At 44.3% G+C, this 16,429-nt stretch overlaps 1 protein-coding gene across 1 annotated transcript in view; it reads right to left on the bottom strand.

Annotated features, from left to right (window-relative positions):
• The window catches only part of LOC131879180 (zinc finger protein basonuclin-2-like), a 96,167-nt gene that overhangs the window by 62,933 nt on the left and 16,805 nt on the right, over positions 1-16,429 (bottom strand). The window contains exon 2 of the mRNA XM_059225425.1: positions 13,689-13,859. Coding sequence (XP_059081408.1) covers positions 13,689-13,859 — 171 coding nt within the window. The remainder of the gene's footprint in view (positions 1-13,688; positions 13,860-16,429) is intronic.

The following is a 16,429-nucleotide window of genomic DNA, read 5'->3' as shown; positions in this document are numbered from 1 at the left end:
GAGAAAGAGAGAGAGGAGAGAGAAAAAAAAAAGAACATTCCCTGCCATAAATGGGTCCACTGGTTCCATCTTAATCATGGACCAGGCTATTCCATACACCCTGTCTGTCTAGAACATGGTAGTGAAATAGCCGAGCGTCGAGACAGAATCGACAAAATGGAACGACCCAAGGGGTCAGACTGGATTCATTTGACCGAGTTCTTCGTTGGAGCAATCGTGCTTCATGAGCCTGGGCACACCTTCAGATTTAATTAAATATGCGTGTTGGGACCAAGGAACGGCTTAATTTCCTGTGTGTCTTATCCCACCACCGCTGAATCCCGAACAATAAAAGTCTCTTCGTGAGGTTCCAAGGTGTCTGTCCATTATTCACCCGTTGGTTGGTTGGTTGTTTGGTTCGTCAAGGGTTTTTGGATTGAAATGACTGCAATTCGTGACACGAAGCACACTTCTCGTGGAACACGGGAAGCAAGGAACAGTGCCTCACCTTCCTTGTCGTGGTCGGTCCAGGGACAAAACTCATTTAAAAAAACGCCCATCATGTCTCATCAGGATTAAAATGAATAAAAATCTTTAAAATCACAACGAGGTTCTCTGTACAAGGTAGACTCAGGCTTCCTTGCCGTTTTCTCTTCAGGATATATAGTATGTTAGTGTGTGTAAGCTATGCAGCCGTAATTTCGTTCAGTGTCTACCAACTCCGCCTTTTATCACCCGTCAACTCTGAGCAAAGTTCATTGAGGTTCATTGGAACGAGATTTCTCTTTGAAGACGTTCCCGCGACAACTTTTGTCAACTATCGATCACACATAGACACAGACACACACAGACACACAGACCGACCCGTGATGGTGCTCGTCATAAATCATTTTGCCTTTTTCTCCCAAGTTGGTATTGATAACTTCTCAATTGCCTCCAATCTCAAGGTCTCTTTCGTTCCGACCGTCAAACCCTCAATCTTGTAATAACCCTTTCAATCTCTTGTCATGTCCTCAGTGTGTTCTTCTCATGGGCCAAAATCAACCGCAACACGCCCGTCTAACTTTGCCTAGCTCTGTCTACAATATCTACGTATACGGTACACTGTACGGATAGTACCAAACTGTGGTAATACGTGGTATATAGTGTGTACCGATGAACTAGTCGACTCTCCAGCGCCTAGGGGCGTAACGCTGCCGCTCTACCCTATCCACCACCCCATGAGGAACCAAAGTGCGTGTTTGAACTGGGCCGAGAGGAAATTATTGTCGTTAGCTAGGCAGAGGAGAAGAGTCATGCATGATTTGAACTAATTTTCTTGGTGATAAAAGCCACAAAAAGAGCACCTACGAACAGACGAGGACGTGATGATCTGGGGCGACTGGTCACCATTCGCCCGCTGCAGATATATATCCTGTGATAAACCTCAATGCATGATAATGCTAAGTCAATCTACTAGCACTCTAACGCATGAAGAGACTCTGAATCATTCTTGGCTTTGATCTTGGGAGGTTGGACATTTGTCAAATATGAATGAAAAATGACGATTCAGTCTTCATTTGTTATTACTCGTTGCTCCCAATTTTGTTTGTTTGCACGATTGGCCTGAAAAGGTGGTCCTGATCCGCACTGCCGCATTCCAAGCCATATAGGCCTAGCTTGTAAAATTTATTTACGAGAACTCGGGAATGATCTGGGATTCTTCCACTGAGGCTGAGATTGCACTTGTCTAATAACACAACCACGAATGTTTGGTCGTGTCATAAAAAGGTCGTTTGTGGGCAGGCTGTCTCAACATCTGTGACGTTCCACCTACTAGTGGATGCAGTAGGTCCATGAGTAAGAGAGTCGTTGAAAGGCGCCATTAAAATCCTTTGAGAGCTTGGCGTTATCAAGCTCAATCAGGATTTTGTATGTGACCTTTTCTCCTTATGTGATAATGGGTAGAACATGACTACTTTGTGACAGTAATCCTCCGTCTCAAGATTGCCGAAGACAAGAACGGCCCTTTCCCCGACATTGTGTACATACTACGTACAACGTCGTCCTACTAAGGAGTGGTGATGGTGATGGTGAGCAAGCAGTGAACATAGTATTATAATCAGAATTGTCTCCCTCCGTTTGTTCCCAGTGAAAAGAGACCCTCTAGATAGACCCATGTACCATCCATCAGTCCTACTCATACGTAGTGCCAGAGTGGACTGCATGTACGGACGTACATGTACGGCTACAATACGAGCGTAGAGTACAAACGTGAACGTAATAGAGCAAACAAGAGAGACCAAGCAAGAAGCTCTCGGAGCCAGTGATTTGTCCATGATATGTCTCCTCACGTAGGTTTTTATGGCAGACTCTTGATTTAGGGGACAACTGACTACCAGACACTTGGGGTGTCATTTTCGCCACGATGTTGTCAACCGAACTTGAATGCACTCTTTTTTGATGCGCAAATTGACCAGCGATTTCTCCGGAAGGGAAAACACTCTGAGGGTGGGTTGAATGGAAAGAAATACAACTATTCATCTCTATTTTTGGGATTGAAAATGTCGACGAAAGTTTGCCTTTGATGATCTTAAGCGCACTAATCATTGACATCATAAAAGGGGACAGAAAATGGGAGAAGTGGGATAGGAGGCTCTGAGGACATTTGTCAGGTCATTCTAACGCACACACACACACAAATGAGCTCGGTTTGTTGTCATGTACGTACTGTACTAGTTTGTGTCAATTGACATCGAGTTGTAGTACAGTATGTATATATACACTACCGTAAAGCGCATGCTGTATCGAACCTCAGAAGTTTGATCCCACTTGAAGACAATGTTGAAGGGAATGATAGTCACTCGACCAGGTGGTGTGTGTATATATGTGTGTGTGTGTGTGTGTGTGTGTGTGTGTGTGTGTNGTGTGTGTTAGGCCATGCTCGAAAAAGAAGAATATCGACGAACGAGACAAAGATGACTGTGGGATTCATTCGCTTTTGTGCCCATTATTATATTATGGGAGCGGCAGTTCAATAATCTCCTGATTGCAAAGGAACATGGATGGACATCATCGCCGCCGCTCACCGGCACTGAGAGAGAGGGGATCGAGGCCAAGTTAGGATTTCGTAGGTTGGTGGGTTGGTGGGTTGGTGGCGTGTAATTGTGCTCTATTCAAGGCGTCGAGGTCCAAGCGAGAGAAACTCAACTCCACATCACAATCGAGGCGATTACGGGGAGATATTGAAAATTGCCCTGTCATGGATGTCTCTTTTCGATCTATTGATGAATATATCAATAGACGGGTAATGTTTGCACGTCTTGGACATTGAGAAGCAGAGAACCCTAGTAGGATTGGACGCAGGGTACGAGTACGTACTTTGCGTACGTACGAGTAAATCTCGTAAGAGACAGTTTCCGTCCCACACTCTGACTGTATACGTACGTACATATGTCTAATGCTTACACATGATACCGAGAACTTTTTGATAGAGATAGAAGTTTTGACCCCTTCTAGCACACTCACAAACATACGTACGCACACACACACTCACCATCACACCACGACACAAGCTCAGCGGGGAAAGTTTGGTGTTCGTGTGTGTCTACTTAAGGTTGATTGCAAGTGCTCTTGAGGATGTGGGGATGGAGATTGCTTGCTGTCCACTGCTCTCTTCTTGGATTGTTGGAGTGACCCATCGGATCCATCCCTCCATCCTTCTGTTCCGGGCTTTTTCCAATCCCGTTGGCCGATGAGCTTAGACGGAGGAGAATCGGGAAGAATCCGGCAAACAATGGCGCGTGTCAAATGCACGTTATGCTAAGACTTAATGTGTCCGAGGTCTTACTTCATCCAAGTACAATACATAGAGGAACGTGCCTCGATTCTACAGTAGAGACCCACGGACAGGAAGAAGAGCACGAGAAACTGAAGGATGAGGGAAAAAGAGAAGGTGACGACGAACGCACGGTCAAGGGTCCACTACCATTATCCTTCTCCTCGACTGAATGGGATGAAGAGTACCCGATATATTGGGACACTTGATGACCATTGACAGAAAATGGTTCCCGACATCTTGCTCTCTTTCCTCTTCCGCCGCCCGGAAGGCGGGGGGGGAGTAGTGGATGCTGCGTAGACCAGTTCCACTTCAGCATAATGATGGCTCTAAAGAAATTTGCTTCTTGTTCTGACACTACAACCCGTTTTTTTATTCTTCTAACACCTTCTCAATGAGGCCTTACCTAAAGTAAATGGGGCCAAACAAAGGAAACTCAACATCTTCCTCTCCAAAAAATCTGTCTTGACGCTTTATTCAACCGCATAATCTCGACGGAATTTGTATGATGGAATTTGTAATAGTGAATGCAAAATATGACTAGTTGGTTTTAGTCAAAGTTCCTAACAGTTAATCGTCTCTTGATATTGCTTCATGTATGGAGATTCAAAATTGGTAATCCTTTGGCAAAACGTAAATGGGACCCATTCAATTTGGAATGGAATGACTATCAATCCCGAAAATATCATATTTGTCATTATCACAATTGACAGAAATTTAACATAACTTTCTTTTCTTTTTTTTGGGAACTAAGGCAAATTTTTCTAAAAGTTGAAAAATATTGACACATCAAATCGTTAGTTACATCATTCTGGGCATCTCAATTTGACCAGAAACGACTCTTCAACCTCTCGTACCCCTGAGTTAAGGATTGAACGTTACCGAAATGAGCACCCGCTCACCATTTTCACCGGTGTATTTTCATTCCGGTTAAGTGCGTTAAATTTAAGTGCGTTAAAAAAACAGTGTGTTAAAAACAGCCCTCTGGTCCTAGATGCTCAAAGGCTAGTGTGAATTAATTAATCAGTATTTTTTAATTTTCGAAATAAGATGCATAAGTCACTTGGAATAACAATTCCGGAGCAAATGCATTTCCATCATGAAATGCTGACGATTACATCCCCAGTACCAGTAAGGAAGTCAGTCCGAAAGAAATAATTAATTGTTGTTTAAGTGTGCATTTTATCATTGAAATTGACTTTGGCAAGCCAATTTTGCCCTTTTGATTATTGTTACCATCTTGTTCTCTTGGAAATGACATTCCAAGCCCCAAAATTTGAAAAAGAACAAAGTGCGCTGCGTTTTGCCTGACCGCTAATGAAAAACAAACAGGGAACCAAGAGTTCAATTTCTATCTCTTCATTAAAAGTGGTTGTATTTAACAACTCAAGAAGTATTGTTAAAATGTATAATTATATTTCATGTCCATTTTTTGAGCAGCTATTGACAAAATAGTGACAATATATGTGATTTGACACAGTCAAATCAACATTTCTTATTCGAACACATTTATAAAGTATTTTTGGTCAAAAAGTTTTAGGTTAAATGCCCAAAATGGAGCCAAAACAGGTAAAGACCTAGGTGTATTCCATACGGACCGATCTGATATTCAGTGTTGTAGTAGGAATCTACGATTGGGTTTTGCTCAACCAACAAGTAAACAAAGATTTAATCCAATGAGGACAATGGTCACAGCGTCTAAATAGGTTGTGCATATGACAAGATGAATGCGTCCCTTGGTCGAGGAACCATTCATTGTTCAATGTCCAGGGCCAATCAATGGCGCTTAAGGTACACACACACTGGGCAAATTGGGGCGTGACCTTCGAAATACGTACATGTGGTACTTCAAACGTTCATCCCCGGCAGTCCGATTAATTTTTGTCAGTGTACTCCACTGCAGATTTTAGTTAGGCCAAGCTGTCTGTATACATAAGAAGACATTGGGATGGGGATCTATTGGTCCATTCATGGGGGATCTGTGTACATTTGTACTGATCGTAGAAGACGCTTGGACAGCAAACAAGACGAGATCACGAAAAGAATGGCAGCAATGAAAAGTGACAATCACTCCTTTCTCCGCCTCATGGACTGAAAACCGTAGTATGTAGTACGAACAGTACGTATGTACACCATCCACCACCCTTCGTCGTCCTGGTACTACAAAACATTCATAGTGGTGCACACTAAGTATGCACTTACTAGGAACGGGAAGGATTGGGAACGGAAAAGCAAATGCCGGTCCATACAACACCCGGAGACCCTTTCCTGAAGATAGTTCTGGTGTTGTATTTTCACTTCCTCGACGTGCTTCTCATTATCAGCGTCTTATTATTTGGACCCGCAAACATTCATTAGAATGGGAGGAAAAGTGCAAACTTGGGCTGGAAAGGATAATTTTGGACTGATAAAAAGACCTTGATTTGTGGACTACTTTGGTGTATGGCAAATGACGAGTTGTAGAAATACGGCGAATACAAGATGTCCAGTCTGTCTTTTACAAGTTTGGGTCCGATGGAACAACAAAGGATAGATGGCAGCCAATCTTTTCCCTTTCATTGCTACTGTCATCATTGTTTCCTCAAAGCACACACATCGATTGGATGTGATTGGTCTCATTTCAGTTGTCCAGAGGGGAGATGGAGAAGACGAGGAACAAGAAGAACACGAAGGAGAAGAAGGAGAAGCTTCCTTCATTACAAGAACGTCTATGAATGAACATTCATGGTGCAAATATCCCAATTCATGTTCTACGTAGTGCAGTTTACGAGTCGTCTCTGGAAGATGGATTGAAAATTCGATTCAAGACGAATGGCAGCAATTGTTCACTTATTCTTGAGTATACAAATACGATGTCAAGAAAACTAATTCCTGTTTATTTTCCACCCCTTTCTCCTCTTACGTCTTCACCAGGGATCACCATCGAAGCAGCACGTGAATCCCCCTTTGAAGTTGGATCTGCACTCATTTCTCCATGCCTGTTGTCACGTGGGTGGGTGGGTGGGAGGGTGCATGGGTGCATGCGTATGAGCGTTCTTACTACATTGTCGCCTCGCTATTCACCCGCCAAGAACTCTGTGCATCGGTGCATGCGTGTCTACGTATACACGTACGTAGTGTACCCTAACACGGACACTAACTAGCGTACAACAACGCAAAGCAGAGGTATCGACCACAATTTAAATGGATGTAACAAGCCTGCATCATTAATCTCAGGACCCCTGAGTCCGTCAGCCACATTGTAGTATGTGGTGTGTTGTGGTGTGGCTCTGAACTGAACGGACTAGGTAGTTGGTAGACTATCTCAGTGCGGCGAACACAAGATGAGATGATGGTGTGGGTCCTCTTCTGCTTCAGCCCCTTCGAATCAAACAGATGCTACTGAAGTGAGGTTGAGGTTCTTGTTGTTGGTCTTGCTGTTGTCGTCGTTGTTGTTCCTGCGGCTGTTGCAGGACTAGTAATAACACCCACGCGTCACGAACAGCTGAACAGTGGCTCATTTATCGCCTCGAGCCAACAACCATGTTTTTTGCAACATGGGGTGGGTAACATTTGTTGGGAAATCCGAAGAGGATCATGAGCATTCACGGGCTCACAACAGGGATAATCGGAAAGAGAGGTGGTTTAGGACTTTGGGTACAGTCTGGGTTGCCATTTACGGTCACAAATGCCATTCAAGTGCAGGTTAGTTCATTCTCAGAAAGAAACTTTTCCTTCAAGTCTTATGTCGGATTTGAAAGACTATATACAGTCAGTACACCGGACAACTCCAGTCAGAAGTCCCATTCCCAGGATAAAAGGATCAAAAAAGCCAAAAGGAAGAGAAGTATTGAAAAAGGAGGCTGCTCGTGTGGCATCGTTGCTTATCTAAATCTATTTATAAACATTAATATGTCTTGATATGCCGTCGTGTCGAGGGTTGAGAAAAATGGGCCAAAAGTTTCTTGTCATTTTTCACGCTTTGGGCAGCGAGCTCCCGCACCATAGTAGTCAGCCAGCCAGCCAGCCAGCCAGTCAGTCAGTCCCCACTGAAGGAAATGCGTAGGATGATATGAATGGTGTGCCATCTCGATCCTCTGTTATGTGTCATCTTGTGATATAATCCAGTCCCATAGCTTTGGCTCAGGAGAAGACTCAACAGGGTGAGTTTTAGGGGCATCCTCATATTTGTAGGGACAGTATCCAGTCTTATGGTGGAATACAGAGGTGCAGCGAGAATTCAAAGACTTTGAACATAAGAGCAGTGGGATTGGTGGAATCAGAGCACTACCAAGGTAGCCTTTCCATTCACTTTCCTCATTACGAAGAGGAGAGGAGAAGGAGGTCTTTCTGGCCAGGATGCAGAGAAATTGAGTAAACACATCTCAATCCATCAATCTCAGCTTTTTGCGCACATAGGTAGGTACACTTATTGTACGCATGCACTCACTCACCCACCCACTCATCCGCACTCTGGTTCAACTCTTTATGATGGGAGCTTATGCTCGTAACAATTTCCGCTCTCCCTGAACTTCTACTACTTCTGTCGACAAGTTTTTCTTTCATATAATGTGTCTTTCTTAGGACCTGCTACTATTGCTACCATTTACCATTCAGGTTGGTTTGGGTAAGCGAGTGAACCAAGCCAGAAAGTGATCCCCCCCAAATGTCTATACAACACATACGTATGTACGTGGAGTGAGAGAGTAGTGGAGGAGGGAGTGAAAAATGCCCGCTCGAAGAGATCCATCCATTAAGGCATCCGGTATGACATCATTATGTCACACAGTGTGATCGTCATGGTTGGTCGTAGAAGATCCTACTATGGGTGCACACCAACTACACAGACACAAAAAGACCTCAGCAAGTCGTGACCTCAGTTCTTCGACAATTGTCTTGCGTTTTGCAGGCGACTAATTTCCCAGAGTCACCAAGATTATAATAACTCTTTTGGTCGCTCCGCCGGATACTCGTCGAGTGCTTTATCGGTCTCGATGTCGCTGGAGAGGAAGGGGAAGTCTTTGCCGACGACTGCCTCATTGACTTCCAACTGATTTTGAGTTCGGGATTTGACTCAAGTAGTGTGATGGTAAGGGTGATGATTGTAATAGTAGTAGCAGTAGTGGTGGTGGTGGCAGCGGTGTTATGAGTCTAGTAACTAGGATACGGCATGTGGCTCATGATTTTTCAGACTTGATGGTCCCGAGACAATTGAAGATGATTCGTGGACCCCTCGGAATAATGACGTTCTTGTTTATGAAACCTTTTGATCTCTGGTCGCGATATCAACCATTAAAGATGCAGAAGCCTGATCGATGCAGAGTTTGCACACTATCCAATGAGCCGGTTTGATGGTTGTTTGGTAGCACGAGTGGAGCAAACATCCAAACGGTTGCACGAGAAGGTGGAAGTAGTGGAGGAGGAAGAGGAGGAGGAGGAGGAGGAGGAGGAGAGCATGGAGGACATATTTTGTTTATCCTCAAAACTACCACTATCGTTGATAGTCTTCATGGTAATGCTTATGCATCCCGAGTGGGCCAATTGTTTCCGAACACCGGTAGTTTCCCTTGATTGGAACCCTTTGGCCGTTCATTACCGAGTGACATCATCATCAACATCGCCTTATGTGAATGCTTCTTCGGCATCTGAGCTACTAGCTGTTATGTACGGAGGTACAATCATATTGGATTATGGGAAACGTGGAATAAGGAATTGAGGAATACATCCATAAAGGACTCCTCACTCCACAGATCCTGTAGTAAAGCTAGCTCGTAGCAAAGGAAGCAAGCAAGCGCAATGAAGCACCCTACCGATAGGCTGCTGCCGTGTTTGGTCCGTTCGTTGGAGTTCGTTTGTCAGTTCCCTGGGGAAAATTGTGACCAAAGGGGTGAATTCCCGGAGGCAAATTCGCCAAAACTCAGGAGTAACTCTTGGGGAGACCAGAAGAAGCACTCGACGAGGTGGGAGAAGCCGCACCGCATATAGAGAGCATGAGGATCAGAATGAGAATGATGATAGTGGCCACTTGCCTGCTGGGCAATACATTCAATAGGGGGCAATAATGAAATCAGACCACAAAAGCGGACAGAGAAACAGAGAAGAAGATATTTGCAAAAGAAGAAAGAGCGCAAACGTCATAACAAGATCATTTATGTCGTGAGAAATGGAAAAGGGTCAATCTCCTTGGAGACCTAAAGGGCACTGCTACCAACTCAGTCGTGATCGAAGGAACGTACGAACGAAGGAACGAACGAACACAACAGCCCCTACACCGTAGTACTTGCTGCATGTGTACGTAAGTGCTATACTGGGCGATACTGGCTTCTGCCGGCTGCAAACACCGATCTCATACGAGCAGTAGCGGAAGATCCAGAAGAACGCTGGGAAGAGGCAGCCCGGGGGAAGATGATGGCCACTTGCCACGAAGAAGGCACAATAAGCCATCATCCAATTGATGGCAAAACGAATAATGCAAACACGACCATATTTGGCTCAATAATAACATTAATACTCTGAGGACCCAGAGAGGGGATCAGGGGAAACGACAATGTGGACTCAAGTGCTCCATAGAAGGAGTACTACGTAGTAGCCCCGAAGGCAGCCACGATTTCTGTGATTATTGGCCCTTCATTCAGTTCGGGTCAAGATTGAACCCCTTCCGCCTTGACCACAAATCCCGACTCGTTCATTTCTGCCACAGTCCCGTCAAAGGAGTGAGTGAGTGAGTTGGTACCTAATAGAACAAAGAGGAGCAATGAAAGATGGCATATCGATTCTCGGGGATCAAGCGAAAATCATCGTAATCATCATCATCATCATCATCGTCCGTGTGAACGTGAGAAGAAGCGATCCGAGCGAATTTCATGCCATTGCCATAAAAGAGAAATATTTATGGACTCACCATCCACAGGGCCAGAGGGCCACCATCCTCACTCACTTGACAGCACGACGAGCACAGTGGGAATAGCAAAATTCAAACCTTCCTCCACCCTTTTTGTTTATTTTCCAATCCACCATTCACAACATTAACAAAGCTCTGGCTGGCTAGAGCACACAACAAATGGGTCTTGAGCTTCACCCTCAATGTCGAGCTAGTGTAGTTCGTCTTGGCTCCTCGATCCAACGGGTGCATAGGGGAAATGATATTTTGAACTTATTTATTGGATTGATCTGGCTAGCATGCGGATCGGGATTGAAGGGCTTGCAAAACAATTGACTTCTCAACTTTTCAGTACTTCCCAATTGGCATCTTCTGCCTAGCCACTCACCTACGGACGGTGTATTTGTGGTGTGGTCTATTTCTTCTCTTGTGTTTGTTTTATACAACGCCATAAATCACGCTATTGTTTCCAACATATTGGGCCATAACACTCGGTTTAATATTAATACCATCCCTCGACTCCGATGTTGTTCGAATACGGACTGCTTGGAGATCCTTGAGCGATGATGATCATCATCCGTCTCCCCTATGGCAGAAACAGTCAGAGTCCTACGCCACAGAGACAAAAGCGCCAAAAGCAAATCCAATTTCTGAAGAGTGCGAATGGTCATTCATCTTGGAGGCGAAGTCCCCAATCGCTTTGAGGACAGCTCATTGCATAACTTGGGTCTGTCTTGTGGTTCATCCATTTTGTATCAAAATGCGCTGTATTTCTACATCATGACCAATGTCAAACCAGGCCAAAACACATTTGGGTCAAAACTTGGATGGCAAAGATACTCTGAATAACCTGACGTCACATTCAATACTTCACCTCAAGTACAGTATTGCTCGCCTTGAATTATCCACTTCTTGTCTCGAGCTCCAGAAGGACGAGCATTAGTGTCAAAATACCAATGCCAAAGGACAGAATGAGTGCCATGATTATTCACAAGTGCCACCACCATCACCCCCACGAACGACGGACGACGGACCGTAATCATGCTCTCTATCAGTCTGTCGAAGCCCACGGATCGGCTAGGAGAGCGAGGCTCGACGAGGCAACGACAACACCCACCAAGAAGGAAGTCGCATGGGACATTGGCAGTGGTCGACGAGTATGGCAAGCCCCAAGCTACATAGAGCGCTGGATTTCCTCCCCCATCATTAGGGAGTAGATAAACGAGTGTCATCTTGGACAAGAGCCAATCTTATCTATTGGCCTATTAATCTGTTGAACCAGATGAAACAGGCTATTTTGGGGACAGATATTACATGCTCGTATTGCTGCTGGCGGCTAACGGAGTCCACCCCTCGGTTCACTCATAGCTCTCCCGAGAACCGATGGAAGAAAGAATGCTGAATAACTTGAATAAGATTTATCGACCATCATTTTCCACACAAAGTGCAGGTCACCGGCTCGCCAGTATCCAATATACTACTTATTACCGAGAAGAACACTGTTTTAACGGGTCCGTAACATTCGTTTAGTTTGTTGCCTCGCTTTCCAGTACACTTTTACGTTCCTTTTGCTACTGCCTTCAAGAATTCCAAATACTGCACTTTTTTTTAAATAAAGTCAAATCACATATCTCTTTTCGTTGCCTTTTACTTTTCTCAGGTATTGAATCCTGCCTTGTGAGACGTTTTCTCTACGTATGTGTGCCGAGTTTAAGCAATTAATGCATACCAATCTGTTGTGGGTTTGGTTGGAATGTCACATCATGACCGACCGACAGACCGACAGACCGACGGATCCACCGACGATCAACGTCGCAGTGGGGTCGAGGTGTTTGGTGGCCTGTGGCCTCTATTCTTCATACCCAAGACCAATCTGAGCAACCCACCAACCAACCTGCCAAGCAGCTAACTCATCATCATCTTCACCATCGTCGTCGTCGTGGTCGTCGAGCAATGGCTTTTAATCAGTGTCGTGTCTGTTGTATCACCAAGGCAAATGATTTAGGCTTCGGCGCGATGATTGAACAATTTCCCTCGAGGCTTTTACGTGACACCAAAAGCCATCTTCTCTCAAGGCAAACCACAACGCTCTCCGAATGGTCACTAGTAAAATCGAAGTGGATCCAGTGACTACGATTGGATCAAACTTGGAAGCTTATTGGTGAGGTTTGACTTATTAGCCTGACGAATAGTAGAAAGTTCCTGAAATTGGCTGGACTGCTAGGAGGTCTTTGGATGAGAAGGGAAAATCTACTCCAGTCAATTTTGTTTAGTGCCGATTATTAGTGCAAGAGAAGAAAGAGACAATGTTGATGACGATGAATCAAGTCCGTGAAATGGAAAAATATTGGGCAGCGACCTAAGCACTTCGAAATTGTTGGCTTTGTGATGAGGCTGAGGGCACCAATGTAAATTACCAGATGCACCTCTCTCCAGTACATCGACAACGACGAAGATGGTGGGCATCGAAGATCAACAAAATAACAACATCACCACCACCACCACCACCACCACCACTACCAACATGTTGGTAATTGTGTTCCTCCCCACACATGGACCCACTAGCTCTCTTGAATTTTCCAACATTGGAACAACAGTCTTCAGATGAAGTAATGACAGTGAAACAATCCCGATGATGCGCGTCTAATGGTCATTGTTTCACCACGTACTGTACATGGTAAGTGATTATCACTCGTTTTTCTTCATCTTCGTAGTACCCCGTTCATCCGTGTTATGAGTGACTGCATACTACCTAGTAGACATTGAACGAGTGAACAACGAACGATAAGTGTACGGGAAAGGACTGGAAAAGTAATGTTCTGGCAGGCCCAAGGAGTCAGCCATCATCAATTCTAGAGTTGACACAGGTTCATTACTCGAGAAGGTATGCATTATCTAATGAAAGTCTTGAGCCGCCTTGAATGCCCGGGCCTCCCTGGATTGGGCCCACAATAAGTATCACCTCCCTGGGGGCCTTTACTTTCCATATGGAATTCCTGAACTTGAGATTCAAATCCTGTGCTTTGAACTTACCGTCGATGGGTTCACCATGGAATTGTTGTTGTTGTTGTTGTTGCTGTTGTTGATGACGTTGTTGGAGTTGTTGTTGATGTTGTTGTTGGCACTGTTGGGATTATTCGCTTTGCCATCTTGAGCAGGGCTTCGGTTTGACGAAGTTTGTAACTCACGGAGCATTTGATATTGCTGAAACAATAGAGAAATTGTTTGGGATGAGTTCTTAGCGTTGTGAGCATTTCCGATCATCGTGAATTGCCGAGCAAAATTCTATGCCAAGCAATTGGAACCTATTTTATAAATTTAAAATCCCTGCCATAGGTGTCGAACTCATGAGAACGAGTAAAAATGAAAATAATGGGATTTAATCGAGATGGAATTGTCATGTCTTCGAAATTGAATGAAATCGTTGGTCGTACAAATTTCCCCTCCTCCTTTATTTTCATGTGATGCTGCTTTGTCGGCAGCGCCCGTCCGCCGTTGATTGAACTTGATTGTGGAATTGTGGAGTTCTCGACAAGTGCGGATATCACGTTTCCCATCGTTCAAGGGGAGTTTGCCACCACCATCATCATCGTAGCAATGATGATGGCGGTCTTGGTCTTGGTTGTGGTGGGTGCGATCGTCACATCATATAGAGGATGACAACTTAATGAACATTCACCAGTGCTCCTCTCCACTTGTCACTCACACCACTTGAGGTGAACCGCAATGGAAAGTGACAAAATCACACCGCAATCATTGTGATTACCGTCATCGAAGCCTCAATTTGAGTGTCAATCGCTGTCGCTACTTCCAAATGCTACCGCCGGCCTCTCTCTTGGGCTTGATCCCATCCATAGAACTCTCAATCGGTGCTCTACTCTTCCTACTGTGCAAGCAAGTAAGCCAGCAAGCCAGCCAGCACTAGTAGATGGTCGGGGAATCAAAACCCAGGAATTCGATAAACCATTCAGTATGGCACTGTTATGTAGTATGTAGTTGTCAGTTGGACACCGCAAAAAGCAATTGCTTGTAGGAACTATCAAAAGGCAAATCCGTGTACTGTGGAGTGCAATAGATTGCATTGGAAATGAAATCTATAATGATGATATTGATGAAGATGATGATGATGACGAAGAGGAAGAAGAAGAAGGAGGAGAACGACAACACCATTACTACTTCTGTAATCCTACCGAGAGAACCATGAGAACGTCGTGCGAGAATTCACAAGACTACGGAAATGGCACATCGTTCAAGACTTCGCAGTCATCACTATCATAATTTTGATGGTCCAATGTCAAATATCAAAGGAGCTTTTTGATTCGCGAGACATTCAGCGTTATCAGCTTAGTGGCCAATACGAAAACATGTTCTGAGTATGACATCTTATAAATGAACTCGTACGCACGATCATCAGCGGTACATTGTTTGCTTGGTACCGTCAACCTGATCGTTTACATTAAAAGGGAACTTGGAGACTGTCCTGCATCATAAGAGACCCTCAATGCAAGCACATACTAAAATGTAGTAATGTGCAATTTTTTCAGGCTCTTTCAATTTCAACTGTCACGCTTTCCAACGTCTTTACACTAAGTGGTGTAAATTTTACGGCTGACCAATTGGAGGGGCAATTAAAATTTGGACAAGTCTGAATGAAGTGAGCAAAAAATCCGATCCCTCGGTGCAAACCAAGCCAACAGCTTTGGTGTCTTCTTCTTTATTTGACAACCGGAAACTCGATATCTTTGGGGGGAAAATATGGCTGCACATGCCCGTACTGTATCTCTCTCTCTCTCTCTCTGCTTCGCCCCCCTCCTCTCCTCTCCGTACTCCGTTATTGTTGGGAGCCGTGATGAATTTTACCGTCATGGATCATGCATGAATGAAAAGACAGATTGAGGAGGGTCATTAGTCAAATGACAAGTGGAGAAGCTTCAATCAAACAATTAGGCTGTACACAATTTGCGCGTGTACATACGTGCATATCCTACCGTCTGGTTGTTCTGGCAGTAATCAATGGGTGCATGTAAGCATGTCATCACGATAAGCGACGGAACAATTTGGAGTCTTTCAGGTGTTTAAAATCGTATTCACAAGATACTCATCAATACTTATCGTAGAGGGGGTCTCAAGTGGGCTCAACCATGAATTCCATTCAATAGGCCAATTTTGCCAATTTCGATTTTTTTTATTGAGATCTATTCCAGGGAGAGCGTCTGTTCCTCACACTCTCAATTCGGGCTCTCAATATATGAACTCTTGGTGAACATTTGTTTCATTAGAAATTGCCCCATGAAATAGTTCATGCAACATGCTCATAAAAACTGAGTCCAACGTGTCCGAATGTTCGTCATTTCAATTAGCGAGCGACCGGGTTTGTCGATCGACTTTATCAAGTTTTCTTTCTTTGTTTTGCTTGACCTTTAGCATTTTAGTCAGACTCTTTTTTTAGCTGTGCTTCCTGTGTTTTGGTTTCGTTATCAGATTGGTATGTTTAGATAGTGGAAAAAATTGTACGATCTTGTAACGTCTCCAAGCCAGCCACTGTATCTTCTCAATCAATGCGTCTTGAGATTGTGATGACCTTGTGACGAATTGTCTTTGATCGACTTTCAATTGCCTGCGACAAATTTTTGATCGAGTCCTCGCAGGAAGCGCTCCCATTGCTGGCTTAGTGGGTTGTCTCCAAAATGGGGACTGATGATAGATATTTGGGCCTCCCTCTTTTTCCCTCTTCTTTTCTTGTTCTTTAGTTCCTTGGCTCACTAAGCAGCAGC

The sequence above is a fragment of the Tigriopus californicus genome, chromosome 4, assembly GCF_007210705.1.
Source record: "Tigriopus californicus strain San Diego chromosome 4, Tcal_SD_v2.1, whole genome shotgun sequence".
Taxonomy (NCBI): domain Eukaryota; kingdom Metazoa; phylum Arthropoda; class Copepoda; order Harpacticoida; family Harpacticidae; genus Tigriopus; species Tigriopus californicus.
Note: the sequence above shows the minus strand (reverse complement) of the source record. Positions and strands in the feature narration are given on the sequence as shown.